At 49.2% G+C, this 22,476-nt stretch overlaps 1 protein-coding gene across 1 annotated transcript in view; it reads left to right on the top strand.

The window, feature by feature from the left end:
* C8B (complement C8 beta chain) overlaps nucleotides 1–16,862 on the top strand; it is a 38,070-nt gene extending 21,208 nt beyond the window's left edge. The window contains exons 8-13 of the mRNA XM_048220444.2: nucleotides 465–705; nucleotides 2,595–2,723; nucleotides 5,508–5,671; nucleotides 12,101–12,254; nucleotides 14,358–14,426; nucleotides 16,542–16,862. Coding sequence (XP_048076401.1) covers nucleotides 465–705; nucleotides 2,595–2,723; nucleotides 5,508–5,671; nucleotides 12,101–12,254; nucleotides 14,358–14,426; nucleotides 16,542–16,693 — 909 coding nt within the window. The 3' untranslated portion in view covers nucleotides 16,694–16,862. The remainder of the gene's footprint in view (nucleotides 1–464; nucleotides 706–2,594; nucleotides 2,724–5,507; nucleotides 5,672–12,100; nucleotides 12,255–14,357; nucleotides 14,427–16,541) is intronic.
* The last annotated feature ends 5,614 nt before the right edge of the window (nucleotides 16,863–22,476 follow it).

Here is a 22,476-nt window from a genome sequence, read left to right on the forward strand (position 1 = left end):
CGGGTGCAGGCTGTAGTTTGCTGACTTGTCGTACACTACAATGTGTCGCCTTCCTAAAGCACCACTTTGACTCACTCTTGAGTGGCCTTCCTTCAGAATTTGAAAAGCATAAACAAAGAGGCTGCCTTAGCAGGCAGGCAGGCCCCGTACCCCGCCAGAGCGGCCCCGGGTGCACCTGCTGCCCCCTGCCACGTCTGCCTCTGGCTACCCACCCTTCTCTTTCCTGCTTTGCCGCTCTGAGGAGGTGAGCTAAGAGCAAGTTCTCCCAAGCTGAAAGGACATTGGAATATTTATGAGAAATGAAAGCTTGTCAAGGAGGCCCGTCTTCCCTCAAGTATCCTCAAGGAATCATAAGAGTGATGACCCCAGGCCAAGAACGTCGGGTGGTATTTGTAAAGTTCATCTTCTCGTTCCAGATTCCTAACTTTAAAGGTCTGGTTTTCCCATGTGGGTATTTCATTTAGAAAAGCACACTGCTACACGCGCGGTCTGACCTTGAAGTAGCACGTTACAAGCTGAAACCCAGAAGCCTCATGCTCCATTACGAGTTCCTTCAGAGAGTCAAGCAGCTGCCCCTGGAGTACAGTTACGGGGAGTACAGAGATCTCTTCCGTGATTTCGGGACCCACTACATCACAGAGGCTGTGCTGGGGGGCGTTTACGAATACACGCTCGTCATGAACAAGGAGGCCATGGAGAGAGCAGGTAAACAGCCCAGGGGACCGTGGCTTTCCCGCCGGGGCCCACGTGAGCTCTGTGAGGTGGTGGGGAGAGGCTTCTCTTAGTTGGTAGGAGAAGAGTTATAGGCTCTGCTCCTAGTGCCTGTCTCCCTCCCTGGCTACAGTCTCACTTGCAGATCTCCCCTGTCTGTAACCTGTTAATGTGGGTCCCCCTCCACCCATCCCTGTTTTCTACAACTACTGTCTCTAGACAACAGCCCCCAAGCTCATGGCTTTAAATGCCCCCAACATGTGGAGAAATTCCCATGTCTTTTTCCACCCTGGCTACCTTCCCCACACCCAAGAGCTTATGTCCAAATGGCTCCTTGACATCACCATTGGGATGTCCAACCTCCAGCCCCACCTTACACGCCCCAAAAGTCAACTTTCACTTTTCTTTCCCAAATTTGTGTCTTCCATAGCCACACACATCTCAGAATGGTTTCACCATCCAACCACTGGCTCAAGCCAAAAACCTAGGAGTCAACCTGGACTCTATTTCTTTCCTTCTAGTCGATTAGCAAGTCCCATCAGTAAGTTTGAGGTGAAACTCAGGATTCTGCATTTCAGACAAGCTTTGACATGATGTCCATGCTGCGGATCCCTAAACCACATTTTAAGTACGAGGTCACAGATTATTACAGTAGCCTCCCAACTAATATTCACCTCCCATTCCCCCCCCACACTCTCTTCTCCCTACACTGTAATTACAGGACTCTCGACCAATGGCAGGCCTAAGGTGTGACTCCTGCTTCCCAATCCCGTGTTCTTTCCTCCAGTGTGGCACTTGCAAGGTGACCTGCCCTGGGTCACACCGTTCACAGTGGCAGAGCCAGGGCTTGATTATAAGTCCATTGTACTTGCAGGAGGACACATGGTATATGATGGATGTGAATTTAAGCCAGTGTGGCCTCAGTCTCACTAAGGTCGAGGAGAGCTTCCTCCATCTCACTAGTTTCAAAAGCGCTTTTTATATTTCCTCAAACCACTTCCTGCAGAGGGACTCTGTCATCAAATAAATTGGGGAAACATATAATGGATCCCACTTTTAGCCTAGTCAGGAGCCTACTGCCATAAAATGACCTCTCCACGTCCTCTGACACAGCATTGGTCACACTTACTTGACTACAGAAAGCACTTTTTCTTGTAATACTTACTAGTTCACAAATTACAAGAGATGCTGTCGTGAGATTTGTATTTCAGGGAACATGCTTTGGGGGAATACTGCTGTACGCTAACACCACTGGGACAGCCCAGGAATCAGAATTGCTCTCCTCTCCTTGCCTGGCCTCAAAGTGCCGACAAGTCACACCCGAGTTTTCAGCAAGCCCCGGAGGGGAGGATGCCTTGAGGAGAATTAGGGAGGAACAAATGGGAAATGAGCCAAAAATGAAGAAAGAAGAGGAATTGGCCCCTTCTCTTTGCCAGGTCCTAGACCGACACTTTAAATGCATCACCTCAATCAATTAATGAATAAGCTCTCTCTTCTATCACCAAAATTAAAGAAGAGTGGGTCAGGGGAAGGGGAACACATGGCAGGAACCTCGACTGATGGAATCAATCCCTAGAGGTTTGATAAGGAGCCACATTTTTAGAAAGCGACTCTGAGCACTTCCTCTCTTTGGGGGGCAGCAAAGAGCCTCAGAGCCTCTGAGGACCCTCAGGGGAAGTTGCTGTCAATCTCTCACGAGGTCTCCACGCTGATGTCAGCGGCCGCCCATATTGCAGTCACCAGGCTGGCCACCCTTTTATCTGAACCTGAGTTCCTGGGGGACCCATGACATCCAGGAAGGGCAAGGCCTTTGGAATCGATGACAGGAAAAGGGACAGGGTGAATTACCTCCAGGTCATGGGTCTCTTTCTTGCTTCCTTCAGATTACTCTCTCAAGGATGTCCGAGCCTGCGCCCAGAATGGTTTTAGAATTGGCATCGGCATTGAGGTGGTCTACGCCAAGCTGGGGGTGTCGGTAGACATATGCCGGGGTATTCTGAACGAAATAGGAGGTGAGTGGCAGGGGCATGTGACTTCTGTGCTCATCATCTCTCCCTTCCTAGCATTCCCAAAACTGAGTCTCTCTTTGGGCCAAACACATTTCAATTAAAAAACTAATTCATTCAATAAAAACTTATTTAGCTCCTACAATATGCTGGGCAAACAAAAATGAATAAGATTGTATTCCTATCCTCATGGTGCTCACACGAAACAGGCAGACAATTAAAGAAGCAATGACGAGGCAGTAATAAGCACCAAACCCTGTCTGGAGCATCAGGGAGGGAACGTGGCGATTGCCGCTCGAGGAGTAAAGCAGCAGGGTTGTTTTTAAGGCAGGAGGAAAATGACAATGGAAATTGACTCTGGGGGGTGAGAGTGGGCCTGGCTGGAGGTAGGAGGCCGGGGTCGGGGGCAGGTGGAGGAGGCTAGTCCGTATCTGAGACAATGAGTGGTTCGGAGACTAGAAGAGCAGCCGAAGCCATAAGTCATGTAGCAGAGCCCACACGGCAGGGGAGACAAGACCGGAGGGGGGTATCGAAGCCAGGATGTAGCTCCAAGTGTCTGGGAGCCGGAAACCTGGAGGTCATTCAAGGGAACTGGGAATCACTGCAGCAAGTGGAGTAGGAGAGAGAGGCCGATCAGCAGGGACCCAGTCTGGGACCTCTGCGGCAGCCCATGCAGCAAGCCTCTACCTGCTTCACTTACTGAGCTTGAACCTGGGATGGGTGGAGAAAGAGTTCCCCAGCTGAAACACAACAGAAAAAAAAAAAAATGTAACTGCTGGCCTAGAACACTCTCTTGCACTTGTCACTGCTGTGTGGTTGATACTGTTTCTTTGTTCATTCTGCTGGCGCTGGGTTGGAAGATACATCCTGCAAGAGAGGCATGCGTAGAACATAAGTGCTCTTGGAAGAAGACTCCTAGGGGCACCAGGCTGGCTCAGTCAGTGGAGATGTGACTCTTTTTCTCAGGGTTGTAAGTTCAAGTCCCACGTTGGGTAGAGAGATGACTTAAAAATAAAATCTTTAAAAAAATTTTTTTTAAATTAAGAAGACTTATAAACTAACCCCCCATGCAGGTCACTTGATGGAACATCGCCCAGACCCTGGAACCCTTGCCAACTACAACTCCTCCCTCCCTTTGGGTGAAAACACCATCCTTACTTCTGTGTTAAACACATCCTTCCTTTCTTAATAGCTTGACCACCATATGAATCACTAACCAATACAGCTTAGTGTCGTTTGCCTTTTTTTCTTATGTTTTAAAGATTTTATTTATTTATTTGACATAGAGAGAGAGAAAGAGCACGAGCACAAGAAGGGGAGGCAGCAGAGGGAGAGGGAAAAGTAGACTTCCTGCTGAGCAGGGAGCGCAATGTGGGGCTCCATCCCAGGACCCCGGGATCATGACCAGAGCCGAAGGAGACACTTAACCGACTGAGCCACCCAGGCGCCCCTGTTGCTTGTTTTTGAACTTTATATGGATGGAATGTAATCTATTCAGTTCTGGGTTTTGGTGGTTTTTCTTTCCATTCAACATCATGTTTCTGTGTATAACTATAGTTAATTTCCGTCGCTGCATAGTATTTATTGTATGAATGTAACACTTTGTCCATGCCGCTGTTGAATTTGGGTCACTTCCTGTTTCAAGCAAGTACAGTCACTGGGGCTGTGAACATTCTTACGCAGCCATCTGGTACACTCGTGCAAGGGGTTCTCGGGGAATGCACCAGGAGTGGGATTGTTGGGTTGTGGACTATGTCCTTTTTCTGGACTAGTTCTTGCAAAGCTGTCTTCTGGAACGCTTGTACCGCTGTACCCCCCCACCAGCACGTACAAGACTCCCTCTCCACAGTCCTCAGGTGTTGCAGGCTCAGGGCTGAGTGGTCACTTGACACCACCTGTTTTGGCATTGGGTATGTGGAGAGATTAGAACGAGAAGGACTCGCTGATGTGATTGAGGGCTTTCTGGGAAGCTCCACGGGAAGTCAAAATAGTAATCATCTCATAGTAGACACACCTTAGTGAGTATCTGTCCCGTATGAAGCCCAGCTGTTACAAATGTTCCCACCTGTTATCCCACACAAAGAAGCACTATAGCCTAGAGCGTCAGCGGGGCTCCCCAGATAAACCTTTTCACCCTTAGCGCCTAAGATTTCTTATCTGCGGGGCGCCTGGGTGGCGCAGTCGTTGGGCGTCTGCCTTCAGCTCAGGGCGTGATCCTGGCGTTCCGGGATTGAGTCCCACATCGGGCTCCTCCGCTGGGAGCCTGCTTCTTCCTCTCCCACTCCCCTGCTGTGTTCCCTCTCTCGCTGGCTCTCTCTGTCATATGAATAAATAAAATCTTAAAAAAAAAAAAAGATTTCTTATCTGCAATTAAGGGAGTTAATACATGTACCACAGATTACTGGCCGACACATTAATGATCAACAACTCATCTCCCTGTCAACCTATTTACCTATCTATGACTTATCTATCCACACACACACACACACACACACACACACACACACATATATTTATCTGTCCATCAGCTCTCTTCCATAGACCCAGTGATTGGCATTTATAGATGTCCCTTCCTCGTCCTGCCCCCAACTTGTGTCCAAAAGATTGAGAGAGCTGCCTTTCTCCCCTTGCTCCATGACTTCCTCACTGGCAGGAACCCATCTTGTGCCCCGGCACCTCCAGAATGACTTTAATAAATATTGTGGTAATTACGTTGTTGGTTGGGTGGCAGTAAATTCCAAGGTGCTGAAGTGGATCCCTTGACATGCCAGGTCTCTGTGTCCATTCCAGACCGAAACAAGAGAAACACCATGGTGGATGACTTGGTGGTCCTTGTGCGGGGAGGGGCAAGTGAGCACATCACCACCCTGGCATATAAGGAGCTGCCGACGGCGGACCTGATGCAGGAGTGGGGAGACGCGGTGCAGTACAACCCAGACATCATCAAAATTAAGGTACAGCTGGGGGGCGCCTGGGTGGCTCAGTCGTTTAAGTGTCTGCCTTCCGCTCAGGTCATGATCGTGGGGTCCTGGGATTGAGCCCCACATCAGGCTCCCTGCTCAGCGGGGATCCTGCTTCTCCCTCTGCCTCTGCCCCTGCCCCTCTTCCCCTGCTTGTTCAGTCTCTCTTTCTCTCTCTCTCTGACAAATAAATAAATAAAATCTTAAAAAAAAAAAAAAGAATGCCGGGGCGTGGGATACAGAGCTCAGTAAGACCCACGCCCTAATCTCGAGGCACACACATTTTAGTGGATAATGTATCTGGAGTGGACCGATTACAATATACTGTTCAGCACCAGCTAGGGACCCTTGAGTCCCTCCCACTCAGGGCCCCCAAGTTGCTAAAGGAAATTCACCACAGCTTCTGATTCCAGCCTTCTTAAATAGATATTGTTTCCATTTCATCAGAGAATCACTCTTTCCATTATTTATTTATTTTAGCTTTCATTCATTCAGCCAACAAATAATGGTTAGGTTCCTGCAATGTGACAGGAATTAGGACACTGGAGGAAAACACAGGAAACTGTAAGGATCAAGCATATGGTCTGTGCCGAGCAAGCAGTAAGACACACCCAGGCACGACCATCTTACAGGACAGGGTGAGGCCGCACAGTGATCACGAACGTTTCGAGCACCTACCGTATTACTGACACCCTGCCAGGGGCTTTAGGAGGGTTATTTCATCAAATCCTCCCAAGTCTGCAGATCGCAGATGCTGACCTCCATGTTGTGGCTGCTGAAAATCAAGGTCATGGAGGTTGCATCCATCCTCAGCTGCTCAAGAGTCTCCATGAGGTCTGCACCCGAGACTTTGACCTCTTCCCTCTCCTCCAGATTTTCCTGTGGGTTTGGTGAATAAAAACAATGATCCCAACCACCTGTCACCCACACAAGAGCAGTTTTGCAATCTTAAACTAAGAAGTTTGCTCGAACAGGACTGTCATACACATCAACAGTAGGGGGTCCTTGCCTGTGGGGACTTCTGCATGGTGTCCACGTTCCATCCTCGGCCATCCTCTTCTCGCCATTGTCTATACCGTCATTGGTTGTCTGGCATCCACCCCCTCCCCCCGCTGCCCCCAGAGATTTAGTCTGGCCGCCAAGGAGGGGCGATGAGGGACTGGAGCTCTTGACGGGAGTCTGCAGTCCCCAACCCCAGCAGCTTCCCACAGTGTCTTTACTGGTATGTCAAATGCATGGTTTCTGCAGAACAAGAAGGCTGCCATTCACATCCTCTCCTCGGCTTTGTGTTCAGTAGTGACACTGAGGGTACAGCTGTTGACAAGCACTGAGGAGACTAAAGTCAGCCGTGGGTCGTAGGCAGCTCCAGAGAAATCTGGGATTGGCTGACGGTGTGGTGACATTGGTGTCACAGATGGGCATGGGAGTGAACAGAGCTCAAGGCAAAAATAGATCCACAGCCTCTACTTGTCACTTGCATTTTATCCGCATCTTTTTTCTAAAACTGAGAATTAATGGAGTTTTCCTTGGTTACCCACCTGAATAGGTTGGATGTGCCAGACTGGGCATGGGGAATGTCAAGTGCCAAGCATGTGATGTGATATGGTGTGTGTGATGTGTGTGTGTGAGAGAGAGAGAGAGAGGGAGGGAGGAAGAGAGGTAGGGCAGGTTAGTACGCTAAACATCTCAGTCCGGCCTGCAAATAACCTCAGAGGTACAGCGAAGACAAGTGCTTCCCAGTCTGTGCGTGACGTCATGGAAAGCATCACATACGCTGTCAGCGTAGTGCTGTGAGGGGCTGTGTGGGCTGACGGGGGCAAAAGAGGAAAGACTCAGAGATGTTTTCAGGAGCTGGAGAGGCAAGAGATTACTGACGGCTTGTAAGCCCTTCCTTTGTAAGCCCCGGACCGGAGTTGGAAGCATACGTTCTGGGCATCCCACTCTTGCACGCACTCTCTCCGGCAAGAGAAGACTGCAGGCGGCTTCACATCAGCTCACCATAATTCTCTGCAGTGTCAGCTCACCAGGAAGTTGGAGCAGCGATTACTTTCCGGGACTGCAGAGGCCACTGGATCAGCGATTCCTAGACACGGAGGTTTAGCCGGGGGTTACACCCATAAGCCATCCTTGAACATCGAGACCTGAAACACGATACCACAAGAGCCAGGTGGACAGGGAGGAAGAACACTGAAGAGTCTGCTTCCACGGTTTACTGGTAAAATCCAGACTCAGAGAAATGGCTCTTTCCTCAAAGAGCTAAGAAATAGCAGTGACATGTAAAGAGAGTCCCGAACACAAAAGGTTGAAATTACATTCAAGATGCAGAAGACAAGCCTCCACGGAAAAGTGGAAAAACAGAAGTAAATTTTAGAATGCGTTTGCTTTGTGATGAGAAGATTTAGGAGGAAGTCAAAAATAGAAGCTGAGCTCTTGAGTACTCATCAGATGAGAAAGGAAGTGGCTGACTCTGGGAAACCGCAGGAGCCGATGAAAGCCTACACTGGAAACTGTAAAGAACAGAATTGACACTGCAGAAAATTGAGTCAGTGATGTGAAAGGTGCCATAAAAATATTCTTCTCGTGTAGAAGCAAAAGACCAAGAGATTAAAGCAATGACGTAAAAGAAATAACGACGAAAAGAGAGTAGAGAAGGAGAAATGGAAAACTCAAGGACTTCTTCTGAGAAAGAGACAAGATTAAATTTGAAGATGCATTAATCGTGGACATAACAAGAGAGACTTCCCTGAGCTGATAACGCAAAATGGGGAACTCCTTGAAAAGTGGGCAAAAGTACTGAAAACAAGACAATACTGAAACGCATCCTAATATATTTTTTTTATTTTTAGAAACATATCCTACAAAAATAAAAGTTGTCCTGGTGTTAGAATTCTTTGCAACACTAAGTGCCTGAAAGACAGTGGAGTGACAACCACGGTGTCTTGAAGGAAAAGCTCAGGGCCCAGCGAAATGGTCACTGATGGAGGAAAAATCCCAAAGACATTATGAATGGATAAAGGAGTCACCTAAAGATTTGCCAGATTTGTCAAGTGAAGACGCAGGATGTCCAGTTAAATTTGAATTTCAGACAAATAATGGATAACTTTTTAGTATAAGTATGCCCCAAATATTTCATGGGACATCCTTGTACTCACAATCGTTTGTTGTTTATCTAAAATTCAACTTCAGCTGGGCATTCTGTATTTGGCAACCCTAGTCACCTAGTCTACCAGCCGTGTACATGTCTATAAGCAGTCAGGGAGGCTAGGTTGTGGTCTGAGATCCAGGCTGATGGAGAAGCTATTATACAGAGCTCGGGCATGGCCCAGGGTAGAAGGAAAAGGTAGAGTTGTGAATAGTGCCCACGGAGAGGTCAGGAAGGACTTGGTTATGCTGCAGTAAAAAAAAAAAAATCCCAAATCTTAGTGACTTAAGACAACAAAAGTTTATTTCTCAATCACAGAGCATGACCAAAGCATATTAAGGAGGGGGCTATTGGCAGTGCCCTGCGGGGACCCAGGTGATGGAGGCTTTATGTGGTCATGTGCTTCCAAGATCACCAGAGCAGTGGTAAGGGAAGGGGAAATGTCACCTCGCTCTGTCCTGAAATCTTCACCCTGGCAAGGACCCTCCCTCTGCTCACTCTCCACCGCTCAACACAAGTCACGTTGCAAACCTGCCCTTAAGGATGTCAGAGGATTGCAGTCCTGCTCTGTACTCAGAAAGAAAAGCAGCTGTTGGTAACCAGGGATAATCACACCTTTCTAACAGTGTGACCATCATCCCTTTCTAAAGCAGTGTACTCGAAGATTCTCGAAAGGCAAATGACTCTGACCAAGAGATGTGGGGCTCGATCTCATGGCCCTGAGGTCATGACTTGAGCCAAAATCAAGAGTCAGACGCTTAACTGACTGAGCCACCCAGGCACCCCAGGTGATCACCATTCTTAATGATAACGGATAATCATTGTACTGGCAGTAGTGATTAGGTGCTGAACTAAATACATACATGATCTGACTTAATCTTTACAGCAATCCTATGAAGCATGTGGTCTTCTGGAGCCCCATTTTACAGATGAAAAGGCTGAGGCACAGAAACGTTAAATGGGCCTGCATTGGGCTCCATGCTGGGCGTGGAGTTGGCTTGAGGAGTCACTCTCCCTCTCCCTCTGCCCCTCACCCCCTGGCTCTCTATCTCTAAAAAAAAAAAAAAAAGGAAGAAGGAGAAGAAGATAAATGGTGATTATCATTATTAGGGTCCATTACGGGGAACTTCGTGGAGTTTAATAAATAGTGAGCACCATCCCTTTGCCGCAATATGATAAAAAAAATTTTTCACAAAAGCAAGTGTGCTTAGGACCCCATGGTCAATATGAATAGGTAAGACTGTGTATTTGGGGGAGAAATAAGAAAAAGGGAGGGACTAAGCAAGAGGAAGAAGAGGAGAAAAGAGAGAGGAAGACCAGAGGAAAGGGCCAACATATGAAAGAAGGGACAATGGTGCCCTACCACCGTCGAACAAAAGGAGCTGTGGAGTCCAGGAGTCGCTGCTCAGTCCCAAGGTAAACTGCAGTCTGCAAAATTTGGAGAATACCGGCATAGAAACTGTAAATGGGAATAATCAAGCCACTTCTATCAATAATTACCATGAACTAGTAAGAAAAACAAAAGCTTTTGGTTCAGAGTCCTGGCAATACTATTTAACGAGTTCTTTGACGTTGTTCAAGTCACTTAACCTCATCTGAAAGCAGGGCTAACAGTTGCTACCTCGTGAGGATGGAGTGGAATCACGTGCGTCCACCACCAGCCCCGTTTCTGGCGTGCGATACACGCCGGAGGTTTCTTCCAGTGCCGCCCCTGACTTGCTCTCTCTCCTGGAGCCGAGCTCAGCGCTGGTAGGAGAATGCCTGGGGGGTTAAAGGCAGCCTTTCAAGGTGCTCCGGCAGGGAAAGCAGATTGTTGGAGGAGCTCATACTGGTGAACAGCAAACCCCCCACTTCCCTCCCATCCCTCCCCCACATGTGGCCAGCAGGCTGGACTGTTCTGCAAACCGCCTCTGGACCAATTCATTGACCACAAAACGGTGAGACAATGGGACCACCAAGGGGCCTTGCTTTGCCCACTGGAGCGAAGGTCAGCATCAGATGCATTAAGAAATGGAAGCAATTTTCTTCCCACTGGAGGCTTCTATTAGGCATGATTGCCTGCATTTAGACAGACCCTAAACTCTCCAGAGCTGGGTTAGGGCAGGATCACAAACAAAATCTGGAGAGGAACCTGGCCCTGGAGCTGAAACTAGGCTCCGAACATTTTTAACTACTTCTTTGCACTTCGCCTCAGACTTTTCCTAGCCCGTCAGCACCATCACACTCTATGGCTTCCTCTTGTAAAACACTGCCATGTCCACGGGCAACCAGTGACGCTGTCCCTGGGTCTGGGTCTCTGCTGTCCACCCCCTCTTCTCCGGGCCAGCTGCTATTGCCCTGATGAGGCCTCCCATCCCCCATTCATTCGCCCATCCACTTTTTTTTAAGATTTTATTTATTTATTTGAGAGAGAGCGCGCGTGTGTGCGCACGTGAACATGAGCAGGGGGGAGGGACCTGATCCCAGGACCCTGGGGTCGTGACCTGAGCCGAAGGCAGATACTCAACCGACTGAGCCACCCAGGTGCCTCGCCTATGCACTTTTATTAGCTGTTCTCACGACGCTTGGGGCTAGACCCCAGAGACACAGAGCTGACAGTAAATATCCCTGATCTCCAGCAGCTTACCTTCTAATTCAAGAAGGAAAAAAAAGATTTCAACTCATAAAAAATATTAATGACTGCAAAGGAGCAAAGAGAATCAGTCTTGGATGCGCGCTAGACAGTATGCTGAGCACTTCATGGTGGGAAGGTGCTCTGTGAGCTTTGGAGCTCAGGAAAGGCTTCGTGGTGGTGGCTTTTGAGTGACATGAATGATTGTGCCAACTTTGGCGGGGGCAATGTTGGGACAAAGCTCCTATAAAGTTTCAAAGAGCGGCTTGAAAATCACCTCCTCTCCCCCACCAAAGACAGGTTAACCAGCTGCTCTCCCTCCATTCGCAGTTTGCACTCACGCCTGTACCTGCTGTAAGTACATGTAACTGTGTGTGTCTCTCTCGGGCTTCCTGTGGATTTTATCTTACTCATGACTTATGCTTAATGCTTGGCATTTAGGAGGCATTCAGTAGGAGCTGGCCTGAACTCGGATGAGTTTATTTGTGGATTTTGGGTAGGATGGGACAGACCGAGGATAGGGCATCCATCTACATACTGGGACATCCAGCCAGGGTCAGATGAATCCCCTTGTCTCATTCCAGGCCCCTCGCTCATTCCCGTGGGACCTTGCTTCTCCCTTCTGTTTGGTGAATGTCTTCTGTTGAAACGCATGCCTTCCACTCCCCAGGCGGAGCCTCTGTATGAACTGGTGACGGCCACAGACTTTGCCTACTCCAGCGCGATAAGGCAGAACATGAAGCAGGCTCTGGAGGAGTTCCAGAAGGAAGTCAGCCCTTGCCACTGTGCTCCCTGCCAAGGGAATGGAGTCCCTGTCCTGAAAGGTACCGTTTCCAGGCAGCTGGCGTCCCTGCGGAAGATATCCTCTGGAGGGGCTGGTGCTGGGGCCAGCACACCATCAAATCCACATACCCTCTGGGTATCTCAAGAAGAGTTCCAGGTCAATCCCTGGTCCTCTTCCCGAGGCCCAAGGACCATCATAAAGCCCTCTTTATTTTCTCAGAGGGAACAAAGAGCCCCCGAGGCATTTGGAGCCTCTAAAACTGAGCTTCCGCACCCTGACCAGGTATTAGAAGTACCCGAGTGAAACTCGCCCCCTGGAGTTAGGGCAAGACCTATGTGGATAGAGCTACTGTTGCTCAGGCCCCCACCTGGATCATGTGACTCTCGAGAAGGTTCCTCATCAGGATGGGTAAACTCTCTCCAGGTAGTTCTAATCCGCAGCCGGGGTGGGACTCCCCACTGCTGAACTCCCCACCTCCCTGGAGCACGTGAGGTGGGATTGGACGAAGGGGCCCCTACACTCCGGTGCAGCTCTGGGCAAAGAGCATGCTGTTCCTTTAAGGCAGCTCGCAGCTCGGGCCCACGTGAGAGTCCGGAGCCTCAACCCGGAAGAATTAAAGGGAATCGGGAATCGCTGGGATTGGCCTTTGAGAAAGCCTACCAGGTGATTGCACTGCGGAGTCAGGGCTGAGAAGCTGATCTACAGCTGAGTTCACTGGCACGCAGGATCCATGATTTCACTGGCTTACAGACTAGTGGGAGAGCTAGACGGGACCAAAGAGTTACACTAACGTGTACCGAGCATTAGAACAAGTGTTAGTCTGACTATTTCCCAAGAAGTCAGAAAGTAGGCAACTAGGACATGCTCCTCTGGCCCAGAATACCTAGGTTCCAGCAGCATAACACCGAAGGAGCTGGCTGAGAATGTGCCGTCTGCAATAGGAGGTGGGGATGGGCTTGGGGAAACTCTCTGGACCAAATAAGAGGCCCTGGGCTCTACACGTCCTGACCAATACATGGTAAGAAGATTGGGGGCTGGGGGAGCGGCAGCAAGGATGGGCCGTTTGAATTTGATTCCTAACTTTAAGGGCCATATCCGGGGCCACTGCAATGGGCAGAGCAAATTTGGGTTTGGCTGAGGCCTAAGATCTTAAACTCCTGCGGCGATGGCTGAGGAAAGGTCCAGTCCAGTGTGAAGCCAAAACAAGATATCAGGAGCAATTGGGTACAGCAGATCCCCACCCAGGGAGGGAGCCCCCTGGAGTTAGGGCGAGACCTGTGTGCATAGAGCCAGCTCACCAGAGGGGACACAGGAGAAGACCGGTTCCCAACTGAGACTGAGGAGTATGTGTCTAGCTTCTCGGACAGGGTGGGTGGGAGCAAAGGAGAGATAAGTGAGAGCCTAAGGTGGGGAGTTCTGCCCTCAGAATGGGGACACCTAAGTGGGGATGTGGTCAGCAAGAAGTGGGGTCAGCCCATCAGCTCAAGGTCTTGATCTAGGGTTGCTGAAATCCCCTTGCCTTTGTGTGAAATTTGGACCTAGAAGCTGGGACCCACCTGAGGATGTGCACTGGTGTGAGGAGAATATGCAGCCAGGGACTGGGGTGTGCCTGGGCCTGACTTAGGACAGTCCTGTGAAGGGGTTCTGTGTGATCCAGAGGAGAGTAACTCCAGGGTGATAAGTTACAAGTTAACATAAGAAATAACTCCCAAAGGGTCAGAATTGGCCAAAAGTAGGATGAGACTTCTAAGGACAGTGAGTTCCCCATCACTAGGAGTATTCAAGCAGAGGCTGAACAAGTAAACCCCTTGGGGTGAAATGGAGCACCGGTGACCTCAGTGACCAGTAATGTAACCCCCCACACTGGAAATTTACGAGGCTGGGTCAAATGTCAGCTCATGAGTAATTTTCCTCAGGAATGCTGTATGATTTCCTGTGATGGCAATAAACATCCTCACGAGCAAAAGGCCCTCAAGGAAGGAGTAGGTATTCTGGGTCCTGAACCTTCTTCTCTTAAATCGTTTGGCTACATGTTTCTCCTATTTAATCTAATGGCAAAGTGTCACCACTTTGATGTGGGGGGCTGAACTCAAGAGTTCTGTTTCACATGATACGAGTCACACTCTCTGCATTGTCTTTCCAGAATCACGCTGTGACTGCATCTGTCCTATTGGATTCCAGGGCCCAGCCTGCGAGGTCACCCACAAGAAAGGTAAGGAGGTTCTGAGAGTTGGTCAGAAAGGGGAAATCTAGGGAATTTTGGATGGTAATTCAAAAGGGCAAGAAGAGCACTGGGGATGTTGGGTTGGGAGCTGGGTGCTATGCAATTTGAGGTCCATCCTGGCTCCTGATCTTGTATTTCATTGTTTTCACACCTTAGAGGGCTTTGTGTCCCAGGACCTTCATGCGTGGCATTTGCAAGTCATTTCTTTGAATCAATCGAGAATGCTTACCTTTTTTTTTTTTAACTGAACTTTTATTCAGCGCTCAAAATTCAGCACTTTTGTGAAAGTTTTAACCCTCCACTCCTGAGTAAAATTAAGTAATTCCTCCTGTGCGCTCCGATAGCACTTTGAACATATTCTGCTTTGAATTGTGTGTGTCTGTCTCCCCTACGTGTGTAAGCAGAGATCATGTTCCATATATCTCTGTGTCCCCATGGCCCAGCATAGTTGCTGCTCTGCGGGAGGGGCTGAATTAACAAACAAAAGACTAGGCTTTCATCAAGATCATTTCCAGCTCTCAAATTCTTTGGCCAGTTTACTATCTGAGTTCTCAATATGCCCCCACCCCGGATTCCTCCTTCCCTTCCTTTGCTTCGCTTTGCTTTTCAGTGGTACCATTAAAAAAAGGAAATGACACATTAGTAAAAACAATGTACTACTATGTATCGGGCACCTTGCTGAGTGCTCGGACTCAGCGTGGGTTTGAGTTTCATCTCTAGCATTTAGTAACTGTGACCTTGAGCAACTTATGTGACCTCTTGGTGCCTCAGTTCTGCATCTGTACAATGGAGACAATGATATTAACTACCTCCTAGAGCTGCCTTGATTTTCTCCTGAAACATATATAAAGCCCTTGGAACAATGCCTAACACATTGTAAGAGCAAAATAAATGTTAGTTTGTTTTAGAGCAAAATGAACAGTGTTACTGTGTCTTTTACATACATTAGATCCTTTGGTCCTCACCACAACATCACAAGGTAGGTATGTCAACATCCCCATCTTATGGATAAAGAAACCGAGGTGCTGTGGATCACTAACGAACTTGCCCAGTGGTCACACAATAAGTGTGGGACCACAGGTTCAGGTCCAGTGTGTCTGCCGCAGCCTTTGCTCTTGACTCCCGCCTGCACTATTATTCTCCCCAGTGAAATGCTCAGGGTGGTTCTTACCCCCTCCACCCCCTGCCACATTGCAGCCAGGCCGCGCACAGTGCTGTGCCCCCAGCATGTAGCGCACAACCACAGGATTTCTCCTGGTTGGAGGAGACCGTGGACTCCTCCTACTGGAGCCTTCTCATTTTATGAGTGGGCAGGCCCGGAGATACTGAGAAATGCATGTGGAATGAAACCGCCCATCAGAGACTCAGCCAGACACCTGATATATCATGGTGGATGGAATCAATTACTTGTCAATCTCATCAACAACCAAAAAATCCTCAAGGGAAAAGCAAATGTCAGGGAGGGGAGAGTGCTTTGTTTGTTACTATTTCATGTAACACACAATGCTCACAGAGCTCCTCGGTGATACATTGACAGGAAGTAAATTACTCAGCGCTGTGTAGCTGGGAAGTGACTAAGCTGAGAGCCAGTCATTCACCAGATGTGTACAACAGCCTCTTAACGTGCCAGCTTAGGTGCGAGGGTTCAGTGGTGAGCAAAGCAGGTATAGATCCTGTCATCGTGGAGACTGCTGTTTAGCAAGAAAGACCTACATCATTTGAATTGTCCCAGAAATACATTTAAAGTTTCAGTTGTAACTGCTATAAAATGCCAAGAGCTTAAAATATGAAGAATTGGTGGGGAGTTAGAGGTCAGGGAAGTTTCCCTGCAGAAACAAACCTTAAATGGAGATCTGAAGGGTGAATGGGATTGACAGATGAATAGAAGAGGAAAGAGTATTCCGGGCCAGGGAAACAGCATCTGCAAAGGCCCTGTGGTAGAAGGGAGCATGGCAAGTACAATGGTGTGCAAGAAAGACAGCTGACTACAGGGAGGAGATAAGAGCAGACTCCCAAAGCCTTTTGGCTTATACACCCCACCCCTCCATAGGGCATCAGGTATGACAAGGGCTAATTCATGTTCGCTGACCTTCTTTCTTCTAGATGTCCCCATTGACGGGAGGTGGAATTGCTGGTCAAACTGGTCTCCGTGTTCTGGAGGACATAAAACAAGACAAAGGCAGTGCAACAACCCACCTCCTCAAAATGGAGGCAGCCCCTGCTCGGGCCTGGCTTCAGAAACACTTAGCTGTTGAGGAAGAAGCGCTTCTTGTAGGGACTACTGTGGGCTGCTCATTGCAAGATCTCTGAGCCCTTAGGAACTCAGGCCCAGTTACTCACACCAGCTCCCACCTGGGGCCAGCCCAAGGGTAGAGGGTGCGCCATTCAGGCTGTTTGAAATAAAGACGTTATTTGCAAAATGTACATTGATTGAACAAAGACTGAGTTCAACGTAAACTACGGGTTCCTTAAGGGCTTCAGAATCTTGGTAACGCTCACTTTGCGCACCTGTCTAGTTTTATTCCACTCACTCACACTACCAGCCAGGAACCGTGTTAGAAGTCGTTCACAGGGAAGTCCTACCGTGTAGCAGTGATGGGCGCAGAGTAGGTGCCCGGTAATGAATCAGTGAGTAGATGCGACGTTGTTCCTCCCTTAAGGACGACATGGTCTCATTCGGTGACAGTGGCGGTGAATACGTATTGATGACGATGCCAGCTGTGGTGCTCAGTGTGTTCATTCATTCCAGCCTCATGACGGCCTTACAAGGCGGATGCCACATCAGCCCTCCCAACAGCCGCGGGAGCTGGGGCTGAGAACAGTGACAGGACTTGTGCGGGTTTGCGCCGTTAGGAGGTGGCCGAGCTGGGCTGCAGGGCTTTCAGCTCTTAACTGTCATGTTCCCTTCCTCTTGGTAGATGGGCATTTATTTTACAAAGAATTTTTTATGAAATAAAATGTAGAAGAGCGTGTGTGTGTGTGTGCGCACACGCGTGTGTGCGCGTGTGGTATTGACAGCCTCTACCTGCTGCATCCTGAGGAGAGTGGATCCCGGTTCCTCAGCTCCCTTTGATGCTGAGCAAAGGAAGGGCGAGGTTGTGCATGTCAGAAGCAGGAGTTCTGGGGCAGAGCTGAATTATAGTGACACGAGTGGGTGCCCAGAGAAGGTCCTGAGCTGGAGAAAAGAGCAAGGGAAACTGATCACTGAGTGAGAGACAGAAAGGAAAGAAGGAAGGAAGGGAAGGACGGAAGGGAGGAAGGGAAGGAAAGGAGAGAAGGAAAAGAGAGAAGGAAAGAGGGAAGGAAGGGGGGAGGGAGAGAGGAAGAAGGGGGGAGGGAGAGAGAGAAGGAGGGGGAGGAAGGGGGAAAGGAAGATGTAGTGACTGGAAGAGGAAACATAATGAAGGAGAAGTTCAAGTTGACAGCTCTGGGGCAAAGTGCAATGTGTCCCTTCCCCTGCCTCTGTACGTTCCACTTTGCTCACTCGTGCTTTCATCCAAATCCCACCTGGGTGAGGAAGGTGCTTGAGGAGGGAGAATAGTTGATCTTAAGGTTACTAAAAAAACAAAATATTTTGGTTTTGTAGATTGAGTCAAGTGATCATTCAGGCTTTAGGGCTCTCATTCATTCTGTCACATTGAAAAAGCCCTTCGGACTTTGCTCTTGTATGCTCCCCGTCTAGTTGCGGAACTTCACGTGAGTTTGTTGAAATCAAGTTGGTGGCGGAAAAATGGTTGAAGGTGAATTGGTTAATCCTGTTCATTTTCCACCAATTTTGTTGTCAGCTGCATCATCTGCTTCGGTTTGCCTCTGGGCTAGGTGCTGGGGCCTGAGACCTTCACACACCCACGATGCCACAGCGTGGGTCACCGCCACTCAGCCGTGCGGCCGGCCCAGCCATCTGGAACGGGGTCGGTAGCACGACGCGGGGAAGGAGCCGATGCGGGCGGCTGGGGGTTGTCAGAGCAGGCGTGCTGGCTCAGCCTGCCCTCGCTCGTGCCCGTGGCCAGGCCGCCGAGCCGACGGCTGGCCCTCGTTTGCCTTGATATTATTGCTTTGCCGTCTGCTGTTATTCCAACAGGCTAATCCAATAATGCTTTATCTCTTTCATTATACCGAAGCCGTATAATTTTCTTGAGTTATAATCTATCTTCTTTTAAGGTTCCCCAGAGACGGGAAAGCGTGGTTCTGTCTTTGGTTGATGGGAGGCTCCCAGGAAGCCCGCGCTAGCACGTGGGAGCCAGCGCCGCCAAATTAAATTCTGAATCTCAATCACAGCCACCGCTTCTAATGGGAAATTTAAGTTGATTATGGAGATGACAGCCCAGGTTCACGTTTATTGCATTTAGCAGAAATTGTTTATCCTATTAAATACAGTCTTGAAGGAGAAACAATTGAATTCCAGAGTCCCGGCGAATACCCGGGTGACGCCAGGTACCTCTGAACTGTGTAATAATTATGTTCTTATTTGTGGGCTGACTTCCCCTCGTGGCTCTTTCTGCAAACAAATGCATTTAGGAGGAGGCCGAAACATAGTGTAAGAATTAAACAAAATAAATGCAGGCTGTGTTTTTGGCACACCTCGGCGACGGTAGCTCACACTGGCGTACCTGGGAAGGAGCGGGGTGTCCGTGGGGCACAGTCCAGGCGGTGTCGTTTGGCAGTGGTCCTGGAAGTTCAAAGACGCCCTGAGATACCTGGACGTGGGAGGGTTTTGCATCCAAGAGCGTGAATCTCTGAAATGCCGGGAGCTCGGCTGCCGTGCGTCTGATGTGGGGGCGGGGGTCCCCGCATCTCCGCTTCCTCCCCGCGTGACCTTGGGCTAATCACGTGCCTTCTATGGGAATAATAAATAATGATTTTAACAATAGTAATAACAGCTGCCAGTTAGAGAGTGCTACTCAGTTTATGGAGTCTTTTAACGGACATGATCTCAGTTCCTCTTTATCTGAATGTGATGGGGTAGCGATATTCATACACTCATCGGGTGATGTGCAGAGAAAGGCTTTTATATCCCTTACCGCGAAAGGGCTCACTGTGGAAATCAAGGTGGGATGCCGAGGCTGGGAGAAAGAGCATCTGCTGGCACAGAATCCAGAGGAAAATGCCATCTTTGTTTTAAAGAAGAGAACTTTGGCTTGTTCCCAGGCATTTATTTGAAAAGCCCTCGGGAAAGAGTGGGCCTGCAGCAGAAAGCCCTTGGGACACCAGCCAGGTCTCCCTGGGGACCTTCTGATTAGCGTCTTGATGGAGAACTATTTTGTTGTATGGACTGAAAATGTCCTTAATGATGTTATGTCTGCTTGCCAGCATCTCTAGGCTTTGAGGGCGTTGTGTTATAATTTACTCATTGACCATCTCCTCTTCCTTCTCACCTATCATGTCCCAGAAGGAGGGAGAGCGTCTGCTGCACTTTTCTATCCCGAGGCCCCAGCGCACGGCCTGGCCCAGCAGGCACCAAGAGATAACCGTTGCATGAATTCGTTACCTAATGAAAAGGAACGTGAGTGGGAAGGGCAGGACCTTCCCAGGCCGGTGAGAAACTCGAGTGAATTAGTAGCCCATGATGGTAGCATCGTGAAATTTGGGGTACAGCAACCCGGAGTAGCGGGTAACCCCCATAGCGGGTGGCACCTTCAGCCAGCTTTGTGGGCAGCATTACAAATCAGAATGAAACAAAAGAGAGAGAAAAACAGCCAGTGTCAGATGGGGGCTGATGGTCCTCGGGGAGGGTGTCGGTGACACCCACTAGGGACCACCAGAAATCTTCAGGGACACTTTATAGAGGAAGAGAGCAGAAAACTCTGCAACCACTGGTGGGGGAACCCTGAGAAGCACATTTACGAGTGGGCGCCCAAGCCAAGGCTGCAGAGGGTTAAAGGCCAGCCCAGTCTGTGGCAGAGGTAGGAAAGGAACAAAGAGGAGCCCCCTCCCCCCAAAATATTGTCTTCCGGCATTCTGCTTCCACCTCATTTTTCCATCTGTGGCTTCATTTGAAGCCTGGAATGCCCACCTAAGAACTTAACAACAGCACACTGGAATAGTGCACGGGTAAGCCTTCGAGGCTCCCTGTGTATTCAGTGTTGCCGCCGCAAAATCCGATTCTTCTGTAGTGCTTTCCTCTTTGAGTTATCTTTCTTGAACGGTAACAAGTGCCGTACTGAGGCATTCAGAAGTTGTGGGGTTTACTGAGCACCCAGGGAAAGCCACAACCTCTGAGGCCGACCTGGAAACACGGATGAAGAGATGCGGAGTGCTGTGTTCTTAGAAGTGTGTGCTCTGGGGCCACCCCGCCTGCGTTTGTGACGTTGTCTGGCTCTGGGGATTATTAGCTTCATGGCTTTATGCCAGCGCCGCACCCATCTGTGCCTTCATTTCTTCCTCCGTGAGATGGGGATGGTCACAGTAGCCGCCTCCTGGGGTTTGGGGAGGATGCCGTCGCTGTGTCGCTGAGTCGCTGACGTTGTTCCTGGGGATTCTCAAGACATCGACAGAAGCGGTTGTCAGTTGGCTTGTTTGTTGTCTTGTTTTTTAAAAGTCGTTTAAGACTAGTTTAAAAATATTTCAGTGTTAAACCCACTATAACCACGAGAACAAGGAAGACTTATAAAATAGCTTAGCTCCTAGGAGATGTCTTCATAAAGGACATGGAAGGCTTTTATATCCCAAGCTCTGGGTTATTAAGGGAAAATGTAACAGCATAATAACTAATATTTGCAGAGGGCATTACCAGCTACAAAGAACTTTCACATACCTAATCCAGCTTAATCCTCTCAATGGCTACAGAGGAAGGATTTATTATCTGCCTTTGACAGGTGATGAGAAGGCGCCTCGGAGAGACTGAGCCATTTGCCCAAGACCACACAGCTGGATAGGGGCAGCACCGCTTCAGTCCCAGGGCTGCACCCCAGTTTGCTGCTACAGCAGAAGCAGATCCAGCTTCATCACACAGCAGATGCCTGCCCACCTGCCCACTTGCATAGAAGAGGCAGAGAGAGGCCCCCAGTCTGGCGTCTGTGCAGCGGGGAAGCAGAGCTGTTCCAAAGGGCTTGCAGGCAGGCGGATAGAGGTGTAAGGCCCAAGGCCACCACTTCCTAGCTGAGTGGTCTTGATCAAGTCACTGATCCTCTTTGTGCCTTGGTGTCCTCATCAGAATATGGGGCCAATCGTCCTCACGGCACAGTGTGAGGATCGAATGACAAGACACATGCAGAGGGACTGCTGTCACCCCAAGTGCCTGGCACATGGTAGCTGCTCGACTGTCTTTCCATTCTTGGGTGTTAAACGAACCAACCCTGTCTACCATCTGCCTCTTTTCACCCTGCCTCGCATCTGTCTCTTTTGGGGCATGTAGATTGCATTTTACAGAAAGGAAAAGGAAAAGAGATGGGGATTGCATTTGCAGTGGGGAATTCTTGGAGGATTGTCAAAGAGAGGCAAGTGGCTGGTCTGACATTCACCTCTGTGCAGGAGACCGCCCCAGAGCCCGGGCACTGCCATTATCCGTGGCGGCACCCACCAGTTATCTCGCGTCTCCACCTTGCAACCCCAGGTGTTCCTTCATCCATCACTGGCCCTCGTCCGGTATCCACTCCTCCTTCCCCCTGCCGTCTCCTGCCTGACGGGCCTCCTTGTTAATAAGCCGGTTTGTTCGTATCCTGAAAACTATCTGATTCTGGTCCCTTTTATCCCAAACACCATCCATCCATCAACGGCTTGCTCTACATGCTTGGTTAGGAAAATGGGAATGGGGGAGGGAGGCAAATAATAGATAAAACTTCTTAGCTGCTATCTCTAAAGAAATAGAATGGATAAATAGATCCATCGGACATGTATCACGCCACTGGACAGTGAAGTCCATTTGTTAAAAACCGGTTAGGCGGGAGGATTTATCTCACATTTTAAGCTGCTAATATAGGAGGGAAACAGTTTCCTTTATCTCTCCCAGAGGAGGAGAGGGAAAACCCCACGGCCACTAATGCAGAATTTTTAACTGGATTTGATGGGCTTTCCTTCACAAAGGTGGAAAAGGTGGTCT

This window comes from Ursus arctos, unplaced genomic scaffold, assembly GCF_023065955.2.
Source record: "Ursus arctos isolate Adak ecotype North America unplaced genomic scaffold, UrsArc2.0 scaffold_12, whole genome shotgun sequence".
Taxonomy (NCBI): Eukaryota; Metazoa; Chordata; class Mammalia; order Carnivora; family Ursidae; genus Ursus; species Ursus arctos.